At 36.4% G+C, this 27,571-nt stretch overlaps 2 protein-coding genes across 4 annotated transcripts in view; both read right to left on the bottom strand.

Moving 5' to 3' along the window:
- Nucleotides 1–1,345: 1,345 nt before the first annotated feature.
- On the bottom strand, nt 1,346–18,086 carry LOC135088463 (very long chain fatty acid elongase AAEL008004-like). 2 transcript variants are annotated; one of them, XM_063983288.1, is made up of 8 exons: nt 17,939–18,085; nt 17,186–17,254; nt 15,815–16,005; nt 10,457–10,531; nt 9,733–9,822; nt 8,932–9,141; nt 4,667–4,903; nt 1,346–1,553 (listed from the first exon to the last, which is right to left on the bottom strand). In XM_063983288.1, the coding sequence occupies exons 2-7, from the start codon at nt 17,235–17,237 to the stop codon at nt 4,697–4,699; spliced, it is 825 nt and encodes a 274-aa protein (XP_063839358.1). In that variant the 5' UTR covers nt 17,238–17,254; nt 17,939–18,085; the 3' UTR covers nt 1,346–1,553; nt 4,667–4,696. The 2 variants fall into 2 exon arrangements, with proteins under 2 accessions (XP_063839358.1, XP_063839357.1); XM_063983287.1 differs by lacking the exons at nt 1,346–1,553; nt 4,667–4,903 and adding an exon at nt 8,109–8,520 and having other exon boundaries at nt 17,939–18,086.
- Nucleotides 18,087–22,844: 4,758 nt separating this feature from the next.
- LOC135088462 (very long chain fatty acid elongase AAEL008004-like) overlaps nt 22,845–27,571 on the bottom strand; it is a 47,114-nt gene continuing 42,387 nt past the window's right edge. For both annotated transcript variants that reach the window (XM_063983285.1, XM_063983286.1), the window contains exon 6: nt 22,845–26,674. In XM_063983285.1, the coding sequence (XP_063839355.1) occupies nt 26,405–26,674 (270 nt within the window). In that variant the 3' untranslated portion in view covers nt 22,845–26,404. The remainder of the gene's footprint in view (nt 26,675–27,571) is intronic.

The raw sequence follows: 27,571 nt of genomic DNA on the forward strand, positions 1-27,571 counted from the left end.
GGGACTATTCCCACCGCTGCAACTCTTGTGTAACCAGGATCTACAGCTTGACCGCCAGTAAAAACCCAACCAGTGAAGGACAAGTTTGTCCCGGCGAAAAGTTAACTGTCATTGGACCCGCTACGAAATAAATCAGAAGAAAAATAGAGTGTTCGAAGTTTTGCCGTGCAAAAAAACTACTAGCGCCATAGGTACCTTGTTTTTTATACGCGTTACATACCTACTTGCTTGTTTTATTGTATTATTGTAGTAAAGAATGTAGTCACAACGCTGATCACTTGATGGCGCTCTGTGCTGTTTACATTACGGTAAACATTGAATTTATTGTACCGTAACATAACGATAACCGGTCTTTTTTATATTGAGTTTGGTAGATCTTTAACGTTTGTCAAAGTTAAAGTAAGTTGGTGCAACCCAGCCTAAGATATAAGTTAACCTCATCTCATAGCTAGCGTTAGGATAAAATGTATGGAAAGTTGTCTCAAAAGAAAAAAAAAATGTTTTTTTACTGTCTATAGAGACTTTTCCTCTAATTTATTATTGGAGTAGTATTTATTGGTATCTCGTGATTTTTGAACCTAATAAATAAAATGTATCGACACCTGCTCTCAGGAAAATGGACCGCCGATCTCAGGAAAATGACAGGCAGCAGCTGAATAACACATAGCATTAGAGAGCACATAGCATTTATAATTGGAACTTTATTTCTCAATACAGTCGATACAAGGCTATATTTATTTTTAATCTAGAAGGCATTTTCTTTGTATCTTTCAGGTAATGTAGGTACCTACATAAAGTAGTAATAGATAATGTAATTTTACGAAACCTCACGCTATGTCTCTTTTAGAGTAGGCGCACACCGTTGATTTTTAGTTGGCCGATAGTTGTGCCCGATTTTAAATTGTATGAAGAATCGGCCAAATCGAATCGGCGTAGTGTGCGCACTCCCATACATGCCCATAATGATCAACTGCCCAACTAAACTATCGGCCGACGAAAAATCAACGGTGTGCGCCTACTCTTAATGGTATAAAATATTTAAAGGGACTTATCTAATAATATTTATAGTCGGCCGTTTGATGTAGTGGTTCAGAACGGACTGCTATGCCGAGGGGTCCCGGGTTCGATTCCCGAAGAAATTGAAATGATGAATTAAACAGGTCTGGGTGTTTTGTATATGTAAGTATTTACAAAAAAAAAGTATTTAAGTATGTTTATATCCGTTGTCTAGTTCTAGTACCCATAGTTCAAGCTTTGCTTAGTTTGGGACTAACGGCGCAGTGTAAAATGTCCAAGGATATTTATTTATTTACTTTTAGGAGTTTCAGTCAATTAAATAAAATGCTTTTACCAGATACAACTTTTATTTCTTTCTATAATCCATTCTCAATCCATCCTTACAAAAATTAACAATCTTCCTCTTATACTTTACACAGCTTTAGGCAGTCAAATAACTTCTTATACTCGTACAACTACACAAAATCCACGTGACTTAATGATAATTAGTATTAATTATAATGCCTAAACATTAGTTTTCCTGTCTGCGCGTGGTTCTGAAACAAAAATACATTTTGTAAATATTTACTTAAAGATTTAAGTAGGGGAGAGGGGGGCAGCTTTGGACAGGAGCAGCTTAGAACAAATGAATTTAAAAATCACTGGTTTAGGCTACAATGGTATAAATCATAATTTATATTGCCAGCACTGATGCGCATAGCCATCACATCTCATTTTTAATATCTAACTGTAGGTTAACCGGCAAAAGTGGTTTTTTGTTTTTGACTGCCAATTTCGCACTTTTTTATTTTGGTTCTAAGGATTTTGTGGACGTAGTTTTATAAAATAGTGAGTGGTTTGTTTACTATATGGAAGTTTAAATAGTTTCAATGAAGATTTGATAAGAAATTGCGATATAAAAGTATGTTCCGTTATTAAATTTATGTTTTTTTCTGGAAATATACCCATGGGGCAGCTTTGAACGAAATGGTTGGGGCACCTTTGAACTTTATAAATTTTCTTTTTTAAGTGGTATTATGAAACCTTAAGTTTTCTAATACTTCGTAGAAGGTTTTTACATAAAAAATAAGCAGATTGCTTTACTGTGACAGATAAAATTTCAAGCTGGGTGAAGTCCGGGCAAAAGCTAGTTTTAGTAGTTGATTGATATTTTTTAAATTATGCAGTTTTGTCTTTGATGTGTCATTAAACAGAAAGTTTATTAGTATTTAGTTAATTGATATATCTTATATTTACTTTTTTTAATAATATCGCTAAGTTTTGTGTTACTTTGTACAGAGTGATGTAAAATAAAATAAACATGTTAAATTGATCCCAAATGACACTGATCATTTAAAATTTTGTTTATTAATTATTTTAAAAATACACATTCATAAATATTCAGTTTTATTTCATTGAAAAAAATACTAATTCAAAACTGCCCCAGGCGTGTTCAAGGCTGCCCCGACTACGGGGCAGTTTTGAACGTTTACAGGTCTGTGCAAAAATCTAAATATCTTAATAAGCGTTCATGAATAATTAAGAAGAACATCATTATTTTGTTGTGTGATAACCATGACCTCTATCTAGGAAGAAAAAATTAATGAAATCATTCAAATTTGGAAGATATTCAATAAAGTATGAAAATTGTTCAAAGCTGCCCCCCTCTCCCCTACCTAGTTAAGTTTGTGCGGCGAGCAGACTTTATAAAAAAAACTACTACCTACTTTAAACTTTCAATGATTTTAATTAAATAATAAAGTACAAAAATTACAACTAAGTGTTCAGCGATTGAATGGTACTAGCCTAACTACTGTAGGCGCACACCGTTGATTTTTAGTTGGCCGATAGTTGTGCCCGATTTCAAATTGTATGAAGAATCGGCCAAATCGAATCGGCGTAGTGTGCGCACTGCCATACATGCCCATACTGATCAACAGCCCCACTAAACTATCGGCCGACGAAAAATTAACGGTGTGCGCCTACTCTAAATCTAATGTCCCATACCATCACTGCGCTGATTAATTATTTATCGGCCCGGTGGCGTCTACCGGGAACCACGGGAACTGCCGGATGTTGATTTAGAATAGTATAAATGTCTTTGTTCCCGACTCAGCAGTTTAGATTGTTACATTGTAATATAATATACCTATTTCGTTATCATAATTATATGCCTATTTAGGTACTTGGTTAATGCGCGATGGCATGTTGGATGACATAACTACCTGCCAATTTCTTGCATAAAAACAATATTAATATGTAATAGATGACCTAATGAGACCTGAGCCGTGATCATGAGCCGAGAATGGATGACGTATGTAGACAGACGTTAACATGTTGAGGGTTGAGGTTAAAATGATGACAACGAACATAATTTAGCGCTCCTGCACACGACGCCTCCGCCGCGCTGCCGTCGCGCCGCCGCCTCCGCACCTTTGCACTGTTTATAGGCGCCGCGTGAAGCCCGCTGCAGCGCCGCCGCCGCGCCGCTAGCGAAATTATGCTTTGACAACGCGGTGGCGGCGCGGCGCGGTCTTTACTCGGCTCGTATGAACAGTGTAGGGGCGCGGCGCGGCGTAGGCGCGGCGGCGGCGCGGTAGCGGCGTCGTGTGCAGGAGCGCTACGGTGACGAATAAGTACAGAGTGAACTTGTAATCAGTGTCCAAACTTTTAGGAGCGATTCAGAATCTGTAACTTAATTTTTTTTTCATACATATTTTAATTATTTTTATCCGCACCCGTGGATAATTTACTTCGTTCATAGAATAATACGTACACACAAGTAGCTGCAAAGCTTAATAGACATAATTTAAAAAATAAGATATGAGGGACATGGGGGTATTGGGGGTGCCCTCCAAATTTCTTCTAATTTTTTTTTTGCTACAAAACGTAAAACAATATGTGAAACATGAACTAAGTTTTTTTGATGCGAACAATATTGTCAACACGTATTTGTTCGGGTTATATTTGTTCAAGGATTTACATTGTTTTCATAAATAGAGATGCTCTATGTACCTAACAAAAACATTCGCAAATTTTTTTTGTGTAAAAAGTAAATAGGTACCTACATACTTGTTTAAATGTACAACAACATAACATAACGCGAACATAACAACAAGTTTTAGAAATTAGCTGAATGCGATGTGAGCTTTAAAATTAATATCAAAAACAAATTAATGTTCAACGGAAATGATTTATTTATCTTTTGTTATGAACCTATTCATTTTTTGTATATTTTTAAATATTCTTATTTCAATTGGATAATGACCATTGGCACGATTTAAATTGTGACAATTTATTGATTTTAGTGGACAGCTCAATGAAGGACAGAGATTAAATAAAACCATAAAAAATGTACAAATTGTACTCTCAAAGCTTTAAATATATCGAAAATATTATACAATGGGCATCAAAATTAATAAGGTCTAAAACAGCCTTTTGGCATTCGTTCGTTCGTTTCAGCCAAAAGACGTCCACTGCTGGACAAAGGCCTCCCCAAAAGATTGGCATTACTTTTAATTAATTAAATTTTTGGTTCTAAAATTTGTAATTTTTTCTGTTTGTAGGTAGGTACTTAAATTATATTTTAATATTTTATCTACAGTCAAGAAAAAAATAATGTTTGCAGGACAGTATGGATTATTTAAAATAAAAGACGATATCTACTTACAGAAGATTCAAATCGGTATAGTCTCTATCCTTATTGTTCTTTACTGGATTCTGCCTTTTGTGCTCCATTTATAGTAACCTTCTTCGGCGTATTGTAGGTCTTGTTGTAGAAGTTGGAGAATAATTTATAGAACAATATGCACGAGTATATTACGTAGATAATGCCGATGACGCTGTGTGAGCAGCTTGTGTAGAAAAGAGAAAAGATCTGATGCATCGCCACAGTCACGAATTGGAGCTGTAAAAAAATTTTAATTAATAATTATTCTACTTAGCTCTGGCATACAGTCGGCTTGAGTGCGGTGCGATTTGACAGCGATGTCACTTTCCATACAAATTGACAGTAGATTGAAAAACTAGCAGCATGGCGACTATACAATTGTACGGAAACGCGCGCTGCGTTCGCATCGCGCCGCACTCAAGCCATCTGTGTGACAGAGACCTTGTCATTTGCAGTAAGCTGATAATCTAATTCAGCGGGAGAACCCAATAATAAACTTGATCAAACCCAAGCGCATAATTCAATCCGGTAAAAAAAATCTATACGGATCGAATCAAGCCTCGTATCACTTAAGCAAGTGATTGTACGACGCTAAATTTTGTCACACAATAATAATATTATTGTAATACACTCAGCGGCACAAAAATGTAGTACATGTGTACATGATTATTATTACATACATGTTAATATTTGTGCGACTATAAAGTATTTTTGTTTGAAATTATTGCGGTGCTGTTTACATTTTTGTGATGCTGAATGCATAATATAATACATTGCGAACAACTTATCCAACCAAATCAAGCACTAAAACATAATCATCTAGTTTGTAAAAAAGGTCTAACTAAGCCCCATGCAAAGCTCTAGGCTATACAGGGTGTCTCAAAATGGGTGAATCAAACTGCTAGGGGTGGTAGCTCTACTAATGTACTATCCCTAAAAAATATGAAAAAAAAAATTTGAGTTCGGATTTTTTTTTAAATTAAATAAAGTGATCTAAACTCTATATCTAGTCATTATTTTCAAAAGTTTGTTTACAGATAAACTAAGCGATCATGTACAATTAATATTAGTAAGAAAAAAGTACAAATAAACTCCAAACGCAGCAATTATAACCAGATACTTAGGCAAAGCTGATTTATTGTCACTTTAAAAAAAAAAATTGTGTCCTTATGCGTTTTATTTCTTTTCATATTTTTTAGGGATAGTATATTAGTAGAGCTACCTCCCCTAGCAGTTTGATTCATCCATTCTGGGACACCCTGTATAAGGTAAATAAATAAGTAACCGCCCTCACTTGCATTCATTTAACATAACATTGCCAAAAAATAAAAAACGCAAGCAGATGTATAAAAAACATAGCATTGTCGTCTAGTGTAAGAAGACAGTGTTTTTTGAACATACGTTAAAAACACTGTCTTATTATGTTCAGTTAGCTGTAAGTATTGCATTAGTCTATGTTTTCAATTTAAAATTAGCAGGCTTGTGTAAGTTATTTTTATATGCTACCGGTGTTATATTGTAAGCTGTATGTTTTCTTAATAGAGAAAATAAAAATAGAAAACCAAAAAGAATTGGAGATCGTATGAGGAATCACGTGATTTAAACATCTTTGTACTGATATGGCTATTAGATCAGTAGTACATCACAGTTGGTAACTATAGGTTACATTATTTGGCTGAATGTGTCAATTAACTCTATAAAATTACTTAAAAAATAATGATAAATGGTTTCAATATCCACCAGATTATGATTCACGCATTACAATAGAAGCATTTAAAATAATCATGCAGAATGGTAAATACACAAAGCTGTATTTAAATGGTTATGGCCACTGCAAGCTTTAGGCCACTTAGGTTGAAATGAGTATCAAAAAATACTACTATGATATTAAAAATTATATTCATAAATAGTTAAATCTGATACAAAGACGAAAATATAAACATGAACTTTGTTATTTTATAAAAAAGACTGGCTAAAAACAGTGCAATGATGATCAAAACTGGTACTTCTAAAGTACGCAGGAAAAACAAAACTGCGTGTTATAATTTAAAAGCATGTATCATCAATTTATGCCTCATAATAATACATACAATTTGGTCGTTAACTGCGCACCTGGCATCCGTGACGTCACATTGACACTGGTACGGATGGGGCGAATGCAGGGAGGTGTGCGGGTGAGTGCGAGGGAGAGTCGCATTACAACGAGGTGCGCAGTTCTCTTGATCGGGTTGTAAGTAATAAATAAATAAATATCCCTGGTCATTTTACACTACACTTCTAGTCCCAAACTAAGCAAAGCTTGTATTATGGGTACTACTACTAGGCAACGAATTTATACATACTTAAATACTTTTTTTCTTTTTTTGTAAATACATAAGGAAGCACAGGCAAAGGCAACTCCAGATGGCGCCACTGCCATCTGACAACCTCAAAGAACTTTCTTTGAGAGTTTCGCAAACTCATAAAAATTAATATGTCTAAAAAAGCTCATGCGCATATAAAGTTTTGCAAGGCACTTAAAATTATTACTTTTATAACTTACTTGTTTGCATTAGATAGAGTAGTACTTAAGTTCACGGAAAATCAGCCATGTTTTTTCTGATCCCAAACCATTGGCTGCACTATCTACGTATTTTCAAACCAAGATCTTTTTATGAAGTTTTATCAAAAAGAACAATGAAAATTAAAGACTTAGGCTGTTTGATAAAAAACTCTAAGTTACCATCCTAAGAGTTTAATTTCGAATCTCTATTTTCTACCTATGAGATTTTATTGAAATCCTCATAATAATACATTACAGCGACGTTTGATTTATAACAATAACTAATACTTTTAACTTTGAATAACAACATGTTGTGAACGTGTAGGTGAAAGTTCACGTGTATTGAATTTGATTAAAAATAGAACGTAATACTGACGTTAGTCAACATTTGTACAACTACTACGTCAATGTAGCAGAAAGTTTAATAAATCTCGAGTTTGGCTTTCGTAAATTTTGCTCAATTTCATATTACTCGTGAATCTCATCGATTTTCACTTGAAAGGGAGCTCTCCCCTAAAAACCTGTCTATAATCAGAAACAGACGGGATTGTGATTTTTTTCAACTTATCCCAATATTTAACTGTGTATGTACCAAGTCCCACTTTTACCCAGAGGTCGGTCCCAGTGGGGGCTTCTTCTAAGCCTGCCTGGCTATCTACTACCATCTATCTCCCCATAAGGAAAGCATTGCTATGTATATTACAGCAGTTGGAGGTAGGCTGGTTCCATTGTGGTTGAGGATTCCGCGTGAAGCTCGCTTCCTTTGGTCTGAACATCTCTCTTCATCAGATGTAGCCCTAATTCCCCGTTGTGGTTAATAGTAAATTGTAGAAGGGTCAACGAATCACGTACGCACATTGTACACACGCATGCCGCGTAAGTTAATATTAAACAAAATGGTCAAGTCATAAAAAAGCGCTTTATTTACAGAATCAACTACAAAGTATACTAAAATATTGATATTTTATTTCTCTTTACTTCTACCGTGACATTCAAAGAAATCAGACTTTCTCCAATTAAAGCATAATTATAATTCAATATAGTAAAATATTTAGTTGGTTTTTGTTTTTAATCCATTAGCAACGATATTATCTTTAGTTTTAGAAAATTTCGTGTCTTCTTGAGCTGTACCATTTGATTCCTTCTGGCTAACAGCGGGTTTATTGTAGCTCTTCTTGTAAAATTGATAGAAAAGATAGAAGAATAATATGGTCGAGGGAAGCACATAGAGAATGCCGACTAGGGAGTGGGTACATTCTCTGCCAAAAAAGATACTGGCTAGTTGATGGAGGTGGATTGACACAAATTGGATCTGAAAAAATACTTCCACTTTAAAATAAAATCATAATCATACAAAAAAGCGGTAGTCAAAATCAATATAACTCAGAATTAACTACCGAATGAGTTTATAAATATGGCTCTCCCTAGAACTCAATTCATCATTGGTGTTGGGAGATCAATTAAACGAATTGACTTTTAAAAACTCAGTGCTTAATATTTACTAAGCACCAAAATTGTAATAGTACATACAAAAAATACCAACCTGTCAGCGTTAAGAACACTATCAGTCCTGCTAAATTTTGATTTTATAAAAGCAATTACCACGTCGTGTGGCATTCGAAATAGCGTATTTGTTTTTTTGGAAATATCTTAAATAACGTTAGAGAACAAAAAACTTCAATGTTCAACTCGTAAAACGTTCAAAAAAATATAAATCACTTACCAATTGCAAAGAAGTGATGTGCCTCTTCCACGTAAGATATTTCTGGTACTGAGGTCCCAACGCAGCCACGAAATAATAGAAGTACATGATGACGTGGATGAAGGAGTTGATGAAGCCGGCGTAGACTGCGGTCTGGTTGACCGAGTACTTGAACATCATCCACGTACCGATCACGACTGACGCGTGATGGTAGACGTGAAGGAATGACACCTGTCAAAATTTTGTAAACTGAATTCACACTTTCTAGAGAATGTAGTTATAGTTCGTCGAAAGAAATGGTGCAAGCAGACTTAATAGGTATAGTTTGTTTTGGAGAGTTAAGTGTACAAATTAATAAGTGATGTTTCATAATTAATCTCATCAAGATATTATTAACAACTGGCACAAAAAAACACTTCAACACACTAGTACTATGGGCCACAGTTTCATCTACCTTTCCGGTCGTGTCGTCTCGTTCTAATTCAAATTCAAATTCAAACTATTTATTTGCAGAATGTGGTACATTAGATGTTACATAATGAAATGAAGCAGGACACATTCGCCAGATATGAACCAGCATGCAAATGATCAAATCTATCGCAAAGAATCACTATTTAATGAGAGCGAGAGCAAAAACGGAAATGTGTAGCTAGAGCTGTGGCTCACTCAGTAAAAAACTCAGTAAAACTCATTTATTTCTGTAAGTAGGCTTTAAAAAAGCACTTTTACACGTTCCAGTATTAACCCTACCACTGCTTCAGGACTGTACAAAATAATTTTGTTTGGTGACAACTAAAACTCAAAAATAGTAAAGTAACATACCTGATTATATTTTTTTCTTAAAACAAAGAAAATCGTGTCAAGAAGCTCTGAAATTTTCCCCAAGAAGTAGATGAACATTGCTTTTAACATCTAGAACAAAAAAAGACAAATTAGAATCACAATGATTATGATTTCATTAGCTAAAGTCTGTCATGATAAAGACATAGACACTGTCAACTTAGTTTAAAAACGCTCAGTAGCATGTAATATCCTTAATTCATCAGGTCATCTAGTCTCCACTGCAGGAGATTGGCTCTCTCTAGCAGGCAAATTCTCTCAGGCAATTTTTTGTCTGCAAAATCTTCGCTGGACAGACGGGTCTAATGTTCCCATATTCGTTCCATAGTCGCCTTTTACGAAATCCACTGGAAAAGTGGTAGTGGTCCTATTCTATTCTGCCAGAGCCAAACGGAACTGCGGTTTTTGAATGTTGCTATCTCTGTCGCTTTAATCAAGGTGCCAGCATTAGCGACGGTGACAGATAGACTAGAAAGTACTAAAATAGCGTTTCGGAGTAGTAGGGCCAGTAGGCCCCTATTGCTGGACAAAAACCCCTTGAGAGAAAACTGTCCAGCAATGGATTTGAGGTGAGACGAATGTTGTTGGTTGAATTAAAAATATACAGGGTGACCCATTGGTGGATATTGCATTTAAGCAGCAGAATCAATCCTTTTTGATCACCCACCAATGGGTCACCCTGTAAGTATAAATACTATGTACTTACAGTTTTTCTAATTTCAGGGTCTTCTTCGCAGCATTGTTTTGGGAATAATCCACCTTTCAGTAGCGCGATAAATGACTGTAAATAGCACGTTTATGTCACTTTATTTGACTCTGCAATCTAAATATTATGTAACTCAAAGGTGACTGACTGACTGACTGACATAGTGATCTATCAAGGCACAGCCCAAACCACTGGACGGATTGGGCTGAAATTTGGCATGCTAATAGATGTTATGACGTAGGCATCCGCTAAGAAAGGATTTTACAAAACTCCACCCCTAAGGGGATAAAACGGGATCCACGCGTATGAAGTCGCGGGCGGTCGCTAGTTCGTACATAATTTTGAAACGAATGCCTAGGTTGATATGAGAGATAGGTTTCCAACAAACTACTCTTAGAATAGTTAAGCAGCTTAGACCCACTTACGTAGTAAATAGTTGTAAGCTAAATTGCTTTATAGTAATAAATGATGTAGTATCAATCCAAATTTTAAAAAATAGTACAAGTTTTACAAAACAATAAAACTTGTATTATTGAGCAGAGACGATGCACAGCATCTGGTGAGAGAGATGCGTCTACTTCCGGTGTAGTTTTTTACCATTTTATACCTTAAATGACGTCATTTCCGCAATTATTTAATAGGAATTGATTTGACTTACTTCCGTTTGCCGCCATTTTAGTCACCTGGGGGCGAGCTTGCTCGGAGTTCTTCATAGAGAGCTCACCAGGAGGCCTTCTTGGGATGCTGTGCATCGTCTCTGCTCAATAATACAAGTTTTATTGTTTTGTAAAACTTGTACTATTATTCGGCATGTGACGATGCACAGCATCTGGTGAGAGACTTGTTTATTAGCTCCTGGTGACTACTTACCAATGGCGCTATGTGATGAAAGTTTTCGAGTTTCTGTAACAGAACTAGATTAGAACATGATTAATTTCAGGGTATCAACATGTTTTGTTCTAAATGCCCAGTGAGAGCAGCACTGATATCACAAAGTAGGAGGGCTTGTACTTTTGTATGTTTGAAATGAATTAACTGGAAAGCTACTGAACTGAATTCAGAAATTCTTTCCTCATTAAAATGCAGATTGAGTGTGTATTGATATAATTTGCCCGCATGGCAGTAAGATTCATGCGAGTCATCAACATAAGTTTATAATACAGGCGTACGATGTGATTGAAGAGTATCCAACATGCTTTAGATCTGTTGATTGAAAGTTATTAATTAAATAATATGTTATTTGGTGTATCGGTCGTAGATCAGTTAATAAAAGTGACTGCCTTATAATATTGCTATTATTGTTCTGCCTACGCCAATATCTCATCAAATAATTTCATCTATGGCTAAATATCAACCCAAATTAAAGATGCCACAACGAAGTCAACAATGCCAGGAGAGGTTTTAAATCCAACAACCTTTATACTATTTTTATTCATGTAGATTCCTAGTATTACTTGGTGTTGAAAAATAAATAAATAATATGTTATTATATTCCGCTGTTCGCCTCTGCTCGCCTGATTCCAGTAACTTACGCAACCGTAGCAAGGGCATACCTATGTTGTTTTTTGGGATTTGCTGTCATTTTTCCCTGTTGTTTGTATGATGCCGTAACGGTGCCGAACTTACTCGTAGGTCAAGGTTTATTAACTTAATCTTGAAATTATTCAGGTGAGACTATGTTTTGTCATGTCAGCAGCTGATGTAGATGGTAGGAGAAAAATATACATAAGCTAGTCTGCGAGAAGCCTCGTAAAGGTCACATTTTAGATACCCACTGTTGGGTTTAAGGCCTTTATCAGGAAGTGAAATTAGTTAAGCTTTTATGCTTAGTAAGAAAATTAAAGTTATCTTTAATATAGTTTTAGATTAGTAATACCAGCCCCCCTAGATAAGTAGCACTTTTTGATCGAATCGAAAATTGGATACGTTATAACTTCATATAGAAAAAAGAAGGCTAATCGACCATCCTTCGACTGGTTTGCGATTTTAAAGTGAATTTTGTTGAGACCCACAGGGCATAAAGGTAGTACAAGAGTAGATAAACGATTTAGTCTAGCAGATAAATCTTGCTGTCGAGCTTCAAGAGGTAAGTATGTAGCTACGACTGTTTTCCTTAGGCCATTAGTTTAACCACCAAGGCCAGGTTATTTTATAAGTTTTTAAAGTGGATTTTTGCCAGGTATGTTTTAGGAACGATACCTTATTACCCCCAACTCAACATACTAAAAAATTACATGTTACCTGATCCTGACGTGGAGGTCACCATGTGGTAAGAACGTGGTGGAGATTCTGTATTTTGAGGGTCGGCCTCGAGCCCTGCTAAGAAAAGCCAGAAAGGTCACTTCGAGGTGCTAAGCAGGTACCTTTTGCTGTGGTGAGAAACGGGACAGCAAAGATTTAGCCTAGTTTACCACCATAGCCGCCCTGGTTGAAGTCGTTGCAAAGGCTGCTGGTGAATCTCTGTGGGGTCTCTGGATATCCAGTTTCCCGAACTTTTGGAATATTTACCTTTGGATCTGAACCCAGGAGATGCCACTAAGTAGGTTGTTTTCCCCGTAAATCGACCTAGATAGTCAGATAAAATTGATTGAATCGACTTGGGAGATAATATTTTACGCTGTCAGAGCTATTTTTACCAGACTGAACCGGAAGGAGGTGATGTTTTTCAAGTTGAAAAGTTAGAGAGACAGTTCCAATGGAGGCTCTGAATGTGCCCCTTCCTCCCTTAGTTTCGAGTATAGGCTATGCTTTGATTGTCCGATAGCAAAATTAGTGAACGCACATGAAATGAATGAAAGAATGAGAAATCCCCCATCGCTGATTATGATTTCTGATATTTTGTAGACATCCAGATGGTTGTTAAGAGATGCTGAGCTGGAGTCTTGTGTATTGGATCGGTTGTGTGGGGTCGAGTTGTGATGAGCCCTCACTGGAGATCAAGCTTACCATTATAGGCACTTGTTGAGTCGTATAGATTTCGTATTTACCGACAACACCCTTAGAGATGACGACTTGTTGAACCTGAGTTACTGTTCACGTAATTGACAAGGTTTAAAGTGTTCCAGAAGATAAAATGTTACACACTAACCTTCCGTTCTAGTAGTTGCTGTCTCGTCTGGTTTGTCAAAGGTGACGAGGTTTAGTAAGTAGTTTGTGATTATGTCAATGTTTTTCGGTATGCAGTAGAGAACGAGAGATTGATAATTTTAGGGTACCTTGACAAGACATGCGGAGAGGCCGGCGGTGTCTCTGTGATCGGTATCTGCATCCAGATTTAGAATTTAGCATTCAACTACTTCAGATCGGATCAATACTTACATAATTGTATCTACTGATTAGGACGTTTAATAGAATAGGTTGTTTGGTCTGTCCTTCTTGCGAAGGAATATTGTGAGGAGCAGGCTCATGCTGAGCGGTGCCTTATCTGGTAATTTCAGCATTTCGGTTTATTTGGTCAGCGTTAGACAGTCAAGAGTGTTAAAACGCTGAATAAAGCACGGCGTTGAAGGGACAAGCACCGGCTTGGAGGTGAATGGCAGACGCATCCCTGGAACCATTGTCAGGTAACAGGTTGACCTCCGCAGTCTGATGACGCCTGCCACTGCCTAAGATACGCTCAAAGGCAGCCTCCGTAGAATTTGCTGAGTGGAAAGTCACTTGACTTTGCTATTCTTATTTGGTCAGCGCTAGACAGTCAAGAGTGTTAAGACGCTGATTAAAGCACGGCGTTGCAGGTGCAGGGGCAAGCACCGGCTTGGAGGTGAATGGCAGACGCATCCCTGGAACCATTGTCAGGTAACAGGTTGATCTCCGCAGTCTGATGACGCCTACCACTGCCTAAGATACGCTCAAAGGCAGCCTCCGTAGAATTTGCTGAGTGGAAAGTCACTTGACTTTGCTATTCTTATTTGGTCAGCGCTAGACAGTCAAGAGTGTTGAGACGCTGAATAAAGCACGGCGTTGCAGGTGCAGGGGCAAGCACCGGCTTGGAGGTGAATGGACTGATTTGGAATCCTTGGCTTTTTGTTCTAAATCGAAGGGAGTTATTTTGAGGCTTATGTATTTGCTTTAAAGATAATAAGATGTGTAGGTAAAGGTTACTTATTAGTATTTGACGATTTGTAAGAACTAATTTAATCAGTCTAAGCAAATAAAGATAATTATTATTATGTTTTGATTTTGCTTGAAATGACCGGCTAGAGAACCAAGGTCGGATTATTTTTTAGATATCACCAGTACGAGCACAGGGTGATTTTGCCGAACAAAAATCCAGCACTGGGAGGGTGCTCCTCGCACAATGCTTATTAGGCATTTTACCCAGGATACGCTCGTGACATGTTCAAATTCAAATTCAAAAACGTTTATTGCATGTCACATTACAATTTATATGTTGTTGCAAAATAGAAGTATACATGTTCGATGCACTTAGCACATTTTGTCATACTTATTAAGCTTCTTGATTTGCAAAAAACATTAGGATTTAATAATTCAAGCTGTAAGCTGGCTCAGTGTTGGGGGTGGCCGCCCAGTCTACTAATAGTTGTAGTTTAAAGGGCTTTGTTGATGTGGTAAAGCATTTGTAGGTGCTTTATTTTATGAGCACAATGAGCCTTTTTAAAGGGGTATTTATTAAGAAACTCGTACCAGAAAGAGTTATCGTTCGATTGTGGTGATGCTAACAACGTATTTTGATTGGTAATGTTTGCGATTGGGGCTGACGGGGCCGCCGTTAGAATTGTATAAGATGGTTGTGGGTACGTTATTCAATCTATTTATACAATATAGAGATTCGCGAGAATGCTCATTTGATCGAAAAGAGTGTTAAAACTATCAGAATCCCACGTACCTCGTTTCATCCGTTTTGAATCTCGCCGGGGTCCGAGTTTCTCCGGTATCCGACGCTCTGGGTCCACCTGCTCGTCGTCCGGAAGACACTCGTCCCCTTTGGCGCCAACCACCATCACGTACATGTCGTTCGCGGTCACACACGCGCGGTCAATTGCACTTTTTAATTTTAAACTTAGTATAAGAACGTTGAGAAATAAATGATTTCAGTAAAAATCTGAGCAGAGTTTCTGCTTACGATGTTGCTAGTTTGGAAGTTAAAGACGCTATGAAGAACTCCGAGCAAGCTCGCCCCCAGGTGACTAAAATGGCGGCAAACGGAAGTAAGTCAAATCAATTCCTATTAAATAATTGCGGAAATGACGTCATTTAAGGTATAAAATGGTAAAAAACTACACCGGAAGTAGACGCATCTCTCTCACCAGATGCTGTGCATCGTCACATGCCGAATAATAAATATATATATATATATATAAATTAACTAATAAAGACAAATAAAAAAAATATACTTACAAGATAGACGAATACTGCTGACAATACGACTTGAATGGCATTATAGACTAAAATCGTGTTTTTGAGTTTGTAAGGCTCTCGATTCTTCATAAAGTCGGGGCCAATTTTTTTGACAAACAGTAAATATGCTGCGACTAGACATACTAAGAAAGGGAGGGAGTCCGAAAGGGGGTACTCGTCCACTTCTTTGACTGAAAGATAAACATTTTAATATTAATATAGACAGACACAAAGTAATTTCATAAAGGTAGCAGGAAGGCGCTGGACGCAGGCCGCTACCAACCGGGCAACATGGAAAGCATTGGGGGAGGCCTATGTTCAGCAGTGGACGACTGCTCCCTCAATGCTTTCTAGCAGTTCAGCAGTGGACGTCCTATGGCTGAGATGATGATGATGATGATAAACAGAAAACAGACACACACATTGATTGAAATTATAGGTCTAGCTGAACTGAGCTGTACCTATGTATGAGAGTGGCAGTAATGTTGTTTTTGAGACGTCTAACGTCAGCGAGACTTCAGATTTAAGAGGCAACCCAGTAGAGTAGCTTGATGTGCTGACCTCCGTCCAAGACTCTAAAGCCATGTATTCATTAGGCAACATTTGTTGAGAAACTGTTTTGTTTATGACTAGTGTGCAACAAGTTTAACATAAACACAGGTTTCTGAAACTTGGCCGTCCACACTTGCTCTCCACTCATAGCGGGGAGCACGATAACATGTATCATAAACAATGTTTCATCACCTATGTTTATGGACTGTTTATAAACTGTTTACAAAGATGATGAAACATTGTTTATTCATATGGTTATTTATTTATTTATTTATTTATTTATACTTCAATGCCAAAAATATTAACATTAGGCGAACATAAACATGGTTTTACTTTATTCTTTTAATATAAAGGTAGGTAATTAAAAAGTAGTGAAGACAAATACACTCGTCAAAGTTTTTCTTTACTACGCGTATTATAATACTGAGGCCTGAGGTCACAATAACCCAAACAACAACAAAATTTAAATAAAACTATGATTCACATTCGTTTACTTTAGTTTTAGTAAGTAGGTAAATAAAAGATACGAATGTATGCCGGCTGCTACCAACCGGTCAATATGGAAGTCATTGGGGATAGGGCCTATGTTCAGCAGTGGATGTCCTGTGGCTGAATTTTTTTTTATGCATAACAAGGCAGGTCTTTGACCGCAATCGCACCTGATGTTAAGTTAAGGATGGTACATTATCTGCCCTGTAATTTCTTATCACTCTCGTCTTAAAAGGCCCGGATTATAGTATTCAGAAAAGACAGCAACAGGCAGCGAATTCCAGTCCCTAGCTGTTCCCATAATGATGATGAATAAAAGAAAGCACTTACATTTTCGTGCGAAAACGAATTTGATCCCGTCTGTTCGTTCCACTGCTTCCATTGTTTACAATATTAGTACTGAAACAGCGAAAAACATGTGTCCTATTATGTGTACTTAACACACTTCTCATGTTATTACTATTCACTGTATCTAATTATTTCAATACTAACATTTACCCGCGACTTCACCTTCGTATGTACAATTTAATATTGTATTGTTTAAAAAATAAGGTTACATAATTATAATAGACATTTGTTATTTTGCACAAGAATCACCAAAATACGATTAAGAATGTTAGAAATTGCGACATGTCAAAATGAAAAGAAAGAAAAATAAAAGAGAAATTTAAAAATTTTAGAAAGTTAAACACATACCTAAGTAAATTTAATTTTAACTATTTTTTGCACTTTTCCAATAGTATCGTGCTCACAAATTGTCTAAATCAATTGCCATTATAATCGACAGCTATTATTTATTATGAATGGTGAACTGACTAGAGACATAATAAAACTGACAAAAAATATTTATAAGGACTTAAGTTTAAGAACTTTATTGTAAAATTGCGTTAAGATTTTTTTTTAAACTCAGGAATAATCAACTTCGGTTTTGGTAAATCGATCCGGATTTCACTGTCATGTTCAGTTCACCAAACACTTTTTGTGAAAATAGTAACTCAAAATTAAATTGAAGGAATTTTCAGCATTTGTGAAGAGATATTTTTTTCTTTTAATTTTTTTTTTTGTAAAAAAATATTTACTTACTTCCCAAATTTGGCTACCAAAAGTTCTAAAAACCACTTATTCCCGAACCACCAACTCACAACTAACACTATAACTATAAATATAAATACTATTTATAAAATAATACTATCTTAATGTCTACCGCTACAAGCGAACTTGATATATGGGTGCCCTATGTGCTTGCGCATGTTTTTATTGCAACTTACACTTCTTCGAGCATGTCTGATAATAATTACGTGGGTTCCGTACCATTTCTGCCATATTTTCATGCTCTACAATTTGGGATGTGTACTTTTTTGGCAAAATCTTGTGAGAAATGAAAGAATCATTATTTATTTTAATTTTCTATTTCATGCATTCAGGTTAGAGTCATTATGGTTAGCAAGCATTTGGGCTAATGATATCTTCTAAATACATATAACTCAAAGGTGACGGACTGACTGACTGACTGACTGCTGACTGACATAGTGATCTACAGCCCAAACCACTGGACGGATCGGGCTGAAATTTGGCATGCAGGTATGACGTAGGCATCTGCTAAGAAAGGATTTTACGAAACGGGTGGTAAAACGGGATCCACGCATACGAAGTCGCGGGCGGCCGCTAGTTCTGAATATATAGCCTTCTTTCGATGTAGAGTGATTCAGGGTTCCGAATTTCGGAATTAAAAATCTGGAGAAGTCAGAGGAACGAAATTGTCTAAAGAAAAATACAATTAATTAAATAACAGGTGAAGCATAAAGCTGTCACATGAAGCAAAACTTAAGAAACAAATAAACTTATGAACTATTAACTTTTTTTAATTACAAACATGAAATTCCAAATAATATAATATACCATCCCTTATTTTCAGGTAGACTGGTCCTGTGCTGCCCCCTTCCAGGCGCTTCCGGCGACCTATACCTACCAGATCGTCAGTCCACCGAGTGGTAGCCTGCTTACACTTTACACTGCGACCACGAATCATTATTTTTCTAACATGAGATATGTTATGGTCCCATAACAAGGTAGGCCTGTGATTTTTGACATGCTGTATAGATAGTCTAGATAAAAATTATGGAATAAGTTTAGATTAATCACATAATTAACGAAATTATGTGTAATAATCGTAGTAGCCAATAGGCATTAGCCTCATACATATTTTTTTTAAATACAGAGAAGATAATAACAATAATGTATGTGAAGAATCGCTACACCTTATTTTTTAATTTAAGTCGGTTCAATTTATTTGCCAATACGTACCCTAAAACTCCAAGAGTTACTGTTTTTTTATTGAATATGAATACGCAAAGGTTATTACTAACAAAAGGAGGTTGACAGAAGTTTTTTCATTCCAAAGTTTAAGCGTAAGCAGAATTTTGGTTATTAGCTCACCAGGTCTACGAGTCCAAGGCGAAACAATATTTTGCATGCTTATTTTTATGTGTATACCAAAGGTAAAAACAATTCGGAAAAACAACTCTACTAGTCGAAAGTGAAAGCCATACTTTGGCAGTTAATTTCGCATAATACTTACCGGAGCTCTGAATCTAATCTGAAACCTAACTCAGATGAATGAGAAAGTCGTATCAGGTTGAACGTATTATTATTAGCAATTTTGTTAATGACTTTGTATTAAAGTGTGCAGTTTTTTAATAATATTTAGTAATTTGTATTGAACATAATATTATGCTTGTGTTAGTAGTGATTTCCCTACGATATGAAAACTACCAGTGACTTGGCCAGTGAACAAGCTAAAAGTGTGTATTAAGACTCGTCTTAAAAAATAGAAACAGGCATTTTCGGGTCGCTTAATCCATCGTGTTGGCGATTTGCACTGGCCGCCAAGATCACCCGATTTGACCGTACCAGACATTTTTTGTGAAATTTTTTGAAGTCTCGTGTTTACGTAAACATGAAAGCATCTGATGAATGAAGTGATGAAATCAAAAGTGATGGCAAATGCCGAAAAGAGCCAGCATGGTCAGAAATGCTGACGGCGGCCACTTGTGTGATTCATCTTCTCGATTGATGGCCAATCTAATGGATTCTTCTTCTTGTCGTGTCGACAACATACCTACACAGTGTCAGCCCAAAACTCCGTTGTCAGTAGCCTTCATAAAATCTTTTTTTTTAATGCTAGACAAGGCAGGTATTTGACCGCAATCGCACCTGGTGTTAAGTGAGATGCAGTCTAGGATGGTACATATCTGCCCTGTTATATTCACTCTCGCCTTGAAAACGCCCGGAGTATAGTGTTCAGGAAATACAGCAGCAGGCAGCGAATTCCAGTCCCCTAGCTGTTCGCATTATAAACGAGTCGTCGAAACGCTTAGTGCGAGCTGGTGGAAATCTTCCTGCGTGCAGTTGTTTGGGCACGAGGGCACGACATCATGTGCTTCGTCGACTGGGGAACAAAACCATACTTGCACTCTAAGTTTGAGCCATCCAAGAATCCCCACCTGAACATATTGACCTTACTGGAACTAAAGTTTTTCAGTTGTAAGTTACTGTACAGGAACATCGGATGACTACTTTTGCCCCACCTTGTATTTTAGGCTTGGCCTTGGCATTTGGGCATTACATAAGCCTGAAAAATACTTATGGTATTTTTATATTCAATCAATAAAATTGTTCTGTGCTGTATCAGAATGTACATAGGTACTTGTACTTTGGTAAATGCAAAGGTATTTTTTAAGAAAAATAATAAGAATAAAATCTTTATTTGCGTCAAACACGGTAGGTACCTATGAGAGTACCTATTGGTTTCTACAATGTCCTCGTGTAACTTTAAAAAATAGCATATTAATCACAAAATTATGTAACCTGCTAATATTATAGATGTGAAAATTGTGGACGCAGGCCGCTACCAACCGGGCAACATGAAAAGCAAGAGGCCTATGTTCAGCAGTGGACGTCCTATGGCTGAGATGATGATGATATTTGTGAGGTGGGTAGATGTTTGTTACACTTTCACGTAAAAAATGGCTAGGCAAACTTTGTAGTAATATTGTTTATATACCAAAATATCATAATGGGCTATCACTATAATGATATTGAGTTCATAGATCAATTGCATTGGTAAGTCTATCTGTGATAAACTGAATTTCACGCGGGCGAGCCAAAATAATATTTATAATTGCAACTCAAAAGTGTAATGACTAATTCCATATTCGTTAAAAGATAACACTGAATTATATCAAGGTCAAATAACAAGATTAATATAATTACATAAATATAAATGAAAAAAATTAAGTCAATGTCAAATTATAATTAACTAAGATTCAAAGAAGATGCGTATACTCATATTTTAATAGTTGTAGATTTGGGGTGCGTGACAGTTTATATAAGTTTATATGATATAAATTCATTTCAATAACGTTCATATTGTATAATAAACGTATGTTATAATAACACTTGATATAATTTTTTAACATATAATGTTTACTTCATATAATAAATCATTTCTAATAATATCATTTCAGATACCAATCACAACGCATAAAGACATTTGATATAAACCTTACTTAATCTAAGACTCATTTGATGTAATTTTGTTTAATATAAATATTATTTCACATAACCATTACTTGTAATAAATATTATTTGTTATACTCTTTAATTGATATAATTTCTGATAGATATAACTTTAAGTATGTTCTTTTTAAGCTTGACTTATAAATGACTTTAGTGACAAAAACGAATCGCCGTAAAACCGACTCCACGTAGTCTTGTCTGCCCTACCCCTAGAGTGTAATTTAGAAGCGCGTAGGCACGGAGGGGCGAGGCGGCCCGCGGGCTGAGGAGCAGGTGGCTGGAAGCGAGGCGCCGCGGCTGAGGCTGGCCGGCGAAGCCGGCCAGCAAGCCGAAGACGCGGTGTCGAGCGAAAGCCATCTGCGACGATTAGCACGCGAGGGACCGCCAGAGCCCCGCAGTGCCGGAGCCGTGACAGAAGTCTCAAGTTTTTAGTCAAATTTGCATGCTGCATGCCTGCATGCCTGCTTGCTTGCTTGCTTGCCTGCTTGCCTGCTTGCTTGCTTGCTTGCTTGCCTGCTTGCTTGCTTGTTTGCCTGCTTGCTTGCCTGCTTGCTAGCTTGCTTGCCTGCTTGCTTGCCTACATGCTAGCTTGCTTGCTAGCTTGCTTGCTTGCTCGCTTGCTTGCTTGCTGCATGCAATGCTTATTATAACAAATGAACTTTATATAACATTATTATTGTTATATGATTTAAGTTTTATAGGAAAAGAATTTTATCTCATTTGATTGTTCGACATTTTATTTTTATATGATTTGAATGTTATTTGTTTTAAATAGTATACATTGTAAGTTTTATAGAAAATATTCATTATATCAAACCATTTTATATCAGTTAATAGTTATTTGTCTTAAAATTATTCGTTTTAAAATTATATTATTCGTTTATTATAGTAAATAATTATTATATTAAACGATTTTATATAATTTGATGTTATATCCTCTAAGTATTATATGATATGTAGTTATATCATACATTACACACCCGTAGATTTGTATAAATGTCATTTTCTAAAATAAATAGCTTCTGCCCGCGACTTCGTCCACGTAGAAAAGTTACTTAGCATCATGAATTATAATATCCTATAGTCTTCCTCGATAAATGGGCTATCTAACACTGAAATAATATTAGTATAGATTATGGTATAGATGCTGGCACGGACTGACGGTCGATAGGGCAGCAAGGTTCTGGAGTGGAGGCCACGTAGGTACCGGAAAACGTAGCGTGGGACGTCCATCCACAAGGTGGACCGACGACCTGACAAAGGTAGCAGGAAGGCGCTTGATGCAGGCCGTTACCAACCGTGAGATGTGGAAGTCATTGGGGGAGACCTATGTTCAGCAGTGGACGTCCTGTGGCTGAAATGATGATGATGATGATGCTGGCATGTAATCGGAAATGAAAAGACAGGCACGTATTGTATAACGCATACCTATATTTAAATCATACAATATTGTACACTTCATAACCTTTAACACAACTATTAGTTATTTGAAAATCCTAATAATTTACAGTCAGAGATTTTCGTGACTAAGTTCAGTCAATATTTAAATTATTGCACACTTATCAACTTAAATAGTCAAATTCTTAATGCGTCACTTATTTTTTAATTTGAAAAAGTATTTTGTAGTATTTGTTAGGTACCTATTGAATTTACATTTACAATCAAACTAACCGTTTAACACTTTCCTGGGCAGTGAACTGCTAGCATAGTCATAACAATTAAACTTCTATTGTGTCTGGGTAAGGCCCAGAACAGACGGTGAAACGCAACTGCAACGAAACTGCAACTTTCTGATCATTCTGATGAATGAAACTGAAACTGAAAGTTTCAAACTGGTCGCGTCATGTGTGGTCTCTCAACGGACGCTATGGCAGAAACTTAGATGCAACTCAAAAGTAACTAGCAGTTGCAGTTTCGTTGCAGTTGCGTTTCACCGTCTGTTCTGGGCCTTACTGTCCGGGAAAGTGTAAGAATGGCCAAAGGTTTACTAATCTATTCGTATTCGAACTCTAAACATCAAAAATACGTTTCAAAGGGTCTTATACTTTAAAGTCTAAAGATTTCTCTCTACAATTCATCCGAATAGGTGTGGATAATGTGGTTTCATGGTATCTTATTCGCAATCTTTTGTTTTTTCAATCCTTAGCTTTTCCAGCTCTACCACCAACTCTACTTTTCCTACCGCTTGGCAAAGATACTGGCTTACCCCGACACCACACATTGCCACCAATGCTTGTAACAACGTTGGGCGATAAATTTCTTAGGGCGTTCACATGTTGGCTTACACCTAGCCTTAACCCGTCAGAGCCAACGTGAAGATGTTCCAACGTCGGTGCTAATATTTTCTAGACCCACACGTTGGATGATTGGCATTGGCACCAGTGTTGAGGCCAATGTTTGTGCCATACAGAGAAGTACGTCAGACTTGCCTGCTGACAAAAGCGTCATTCGACGTAGATATTGAACATGCGACCATGTTCTATACGCAAGTTCTATAATTTATACTACAAATCGCGTCCAACTTCGTTCAACGTCAGTGTACGAAAGTCTACCTTGAACCTTCTAATCTTAGATACTTTGCACTCTCAAATTATACTTACTTAGTGGTACAGCATAAATTCAAAATTGTCATTATGGAAGTTGATAAGTATGCAATAACAATTTAAGACCCTTCTGCTATTAGCTGTCCAATAGAAGAAACATTTGGAAGACATTCAATACTGCTTGAAAATGCTAAACAAACTACAAGTTTTCACATTAATTGACAAGAATTTTAAAATGTCATACATTGCTTACAGCAAATTTAAATTTTAAATCTTAGTACCTAGAGTCGTATATATTATTTATCAACCATCGAGAGTCCTGTATCTCGTTTTGGAAGAAACGTTAAAATAGTAAAATACCTTTTAATATGTGCTTACTTAATTACTACTCTAAATACAACTTTGTATGCCATTTGTTTAACGCGATTAATAATATATCTACTAAGTTTTATTGATTGATCTCGTAAAAATAAATGACGATCACTGTCTATTAAATGTTCTATTATAGACTAAAGCTCGATTCACACATATCAGTGAAGTCACAGTTCAGGCTCAGTACCGGCACAGTGCGAAATATTCTTTCATACAGTTTCTATGAACGCATCCCCACTTGTCAGTGTCAGTGACGACACAGTGCTCTCAGTGCATAGTTTCTGAATAAGAAAATTGAAACAGCTCTCTGACATTTCAAAATATTCAAAATATTTCACTGACACATCAGTTCTACACTGATACTGAACTGAACGGACACTGTGACGGAACTGTGGCTTCACTGATATGTGTGAATCGAGGTTTAGAGCTAGTGAACGCCAGACCTACTTTATTTTATACCACTTGCTGCTACCACTTCATTGATTGCCAGAAAACCATTTTAGGGTAGCTGCTAAAGCCACGATGACCCAAATCTTACCTATGTGGGAGCATGCGCTGACAAACTTTCAGCTTTTATGAAACTACATAAGTCTGGTGTTCACTAGCTCTTAGTCTATTAGGATGGACCACATGATATAGTATTATAATCTATCTATCCCAACTAATATTATAAATGCGAAAGTAACTCTGTCTGTCTGTCTGTCTGTTACGCTTTCCCGCTTAAACCTCGCAACCGATTTTGATGAAATTTGGCATAGAGATAGTTTGAGTCCCGGGAAAGAACATAGGATAGTTTTTATCCCGGTTTTTGAAACAGGGACGCGCGCGATAAAGTTTTTCTGTGACAGACAAAATTCCACGCGGGCGAAGCCGCGGGCGGAAAGCTAGTTTTATATAAAAGTACGAGAACTGTTTCCTAAAATCCCATTAAAAAACACTGGTTTGTTTTTCTCTGGATGTAGTTGTAGAGTTCACGATGCTTCTTTCATTGCATTTTAAAATTTTTACGAGATCAATACAGTAAAAACAAATTTATTGCTATATAGAACTTTTACATACTGGTAACATATTTTTCAATAATAGCAGAAGCATCACTTCTGTGTCAACTACATTAGAAAATTGAGCATTTGCCTTACAAGATAAAGTAACTAAAACATTTCACCCTAGACAAAGTACATAATAACACAGTTGCTAGAATCGAAGGCAGAAACATATTTTAACATACATCGTTAAAGGAAAAACACAAACTGCAATCAGCACCATATTTTAATGGTATTTAATACGTCATCATTACGGACGTAAAGAAGTAAGGCCCCAATCACACATGCAAGATAGTATTGACACATGATGCGCGTCGAAAACATCACAGAGCATGATCGCGGCTAGTGTGTTGGGGGCTTTACATCTTTTTATTTTCTTTTTCTTTACACTTCTGCAAAAAACGGCGTTAAAACAATCAGTTCATAAATTATATGGTAGCCTCGCAGCCTCGGCGAGAAAAAAATTCTCTTATATTTTTGAAAAATATTATTTTTTTGCAAACCCTAGAATATTCTATGAGTGCTTATAAAAAGTAAACTTGAATAGATTTCAATATTCATATTTTATTTTGTACGCAAATTTTGCTATTGCTATAAAAAAATGCTATTATGATCAAAGCTGTGACATCAAAGCAGTTTACTTTTTTAAATATATCTATTTACAATAGGTTTTTACTTCTAAATTCGTATTATATAAAAAATATACACGTGTAAGTTTCGAGAGTTTAGAAGTGTCAGAAAAACCTATTAATTTTTACATTATATTCTTTAAGTGGCAGGTTTATTAAAATTCTTTATCAGTAATAATCTTGCGAACGATACACGAGTAAACAAAACAATCGTAAACAAAATAATGTTAATCGACAAAGAAGAACAGTCGACTATTTATAAGAAATACCATTTTATCACATCTATATCAGCACATTTCCTTAAATATGTACATAGACATGTAACTTGAAGAGTGAGAACCAGTAGAATTCCTGTAGCCTACTTCTAAATTCGTATTTACACCGTTATTAGTCCACTTTCTTTCCATCACTGATCTTCCCGTTTTTGATCCCATTGGCGACTTTGTATTCTTGTTTCACGTATTCTTTATCTTCTTTTGGTGCTGCAGTATTCTGTATTCTTTCGGCAGGCTTGCCGTAAGCCTTGTAGTAGAAGTCGTAGAATAAGTAGTAGAAGAATATTGAGTTGGGTAGGGTGAAGACGACCGACCACCGCGGGTAGCCGCAGTCGTAGAACAGAAGCTGGGAGGAGTGCAGGAACGCTATGCAGAACTGCAGCTAGAAGGAAAGAAAAGAAGAATTTAAGACCAAGTGCATATAAAGGTAACTAAAGGTCTAGCATAGACACGCATAGAGTTAAGCTGAGTTGCACCAACTTCATGCCACTTTTTGTAACTTTAGCATAAGTAGGTAATACAATGCATAATGTAACTTTTGGTTCAAATAAATGTTTTTTTTTATTATTTTTTTTTATTTGTTTTTTATTTACTTTGACAGTAACTATGCCAATAACCCGTGTTTTTGTATAGAGTTTGACAGATTTTTGACGTTTGTTAAAGTTAAAAGTAAGATGGCGCAACTCAGCCTTAGTTACTGAGGTATTAGAGCGGCACGGAAGTTTTTGACAGTCAAATATCAGCTAGACTTCAGTTAACCTACAGATTTGTATGCTCTGTCACGGCATAATGTCAATGTCACCTCTCCTGTGCCACTCACCTGTACAACTAGCTTCTTACAATGGCTTCGGGTATTTTGTTGATGAAGCAATTACATTGTTAAGTTTTATCAAAAAGGATATTTTGCGTGAGAGAGTAACAAATTTTGAGGTATGTAGGGCCGTATTATCTAAACTTTTTTTCAATTATGAGAAAATGGGCTATTTCAATAATATACGAAGCCCAGGAAAAGTGAAATTGAATGAAAAGAAAAACTATGAAAAACAAAAACGTTGTATGACACAAGGATAACTAAAAAAGCCTTGCACCTTAAAGGTGACCTATAATAATAATACATACGTCTACTATAAAAATGAACTTCGTACTCGACACTTATGAAAACACAATATTAATTATCGATGTACCTATGTACATACTAAAAAACTGGTAAAACACGTAGTTTCAGTAAAATTTACGTCAATTCGCTTAAAAGTCAAGTTAAAAAAAGTGCGCAATTTTA

This window comes from Ostrinia nubilalis, chromosome 4 (genome assembly GCF_963855985.1).
Source record: "Ostrinia nubilalis chromosome 4, ilOstNubi1.1, whole genome shotgun sequence".
Lineage (NCBI taxonomy): Eukaryota > Metazoa > Arthropoda > Insecta > Lepidoptera > Crambidae > Ostrinia > Ostrinia nubilalis.

Excerpts from the sequence above, each read along its gene's own strand:
- LOC135088463 (XM_063983287.1), bottom strand. The coding sequence starts at position 17,237 with ATGGAAGCAGTGGAACGAACAGACGGGATCAAATTCGTTTTCGCACGA. Across the intron at positions 16,006-17,185 it reads ATTCGTTTTCGCACGAAAAT|TCAAAGAAGTGGACGAGTAC; the intron begins GTAAGTGCTTTC and ends TTTATCTTTCAG. Across the intron at positions 9,142-9,732 it reads TAAGAAAAAAATATAATCAG|GTGTCATTCCTTCACGTCTA; the intron begins GTATGTTACTTT and ends AAATTTTGACAG.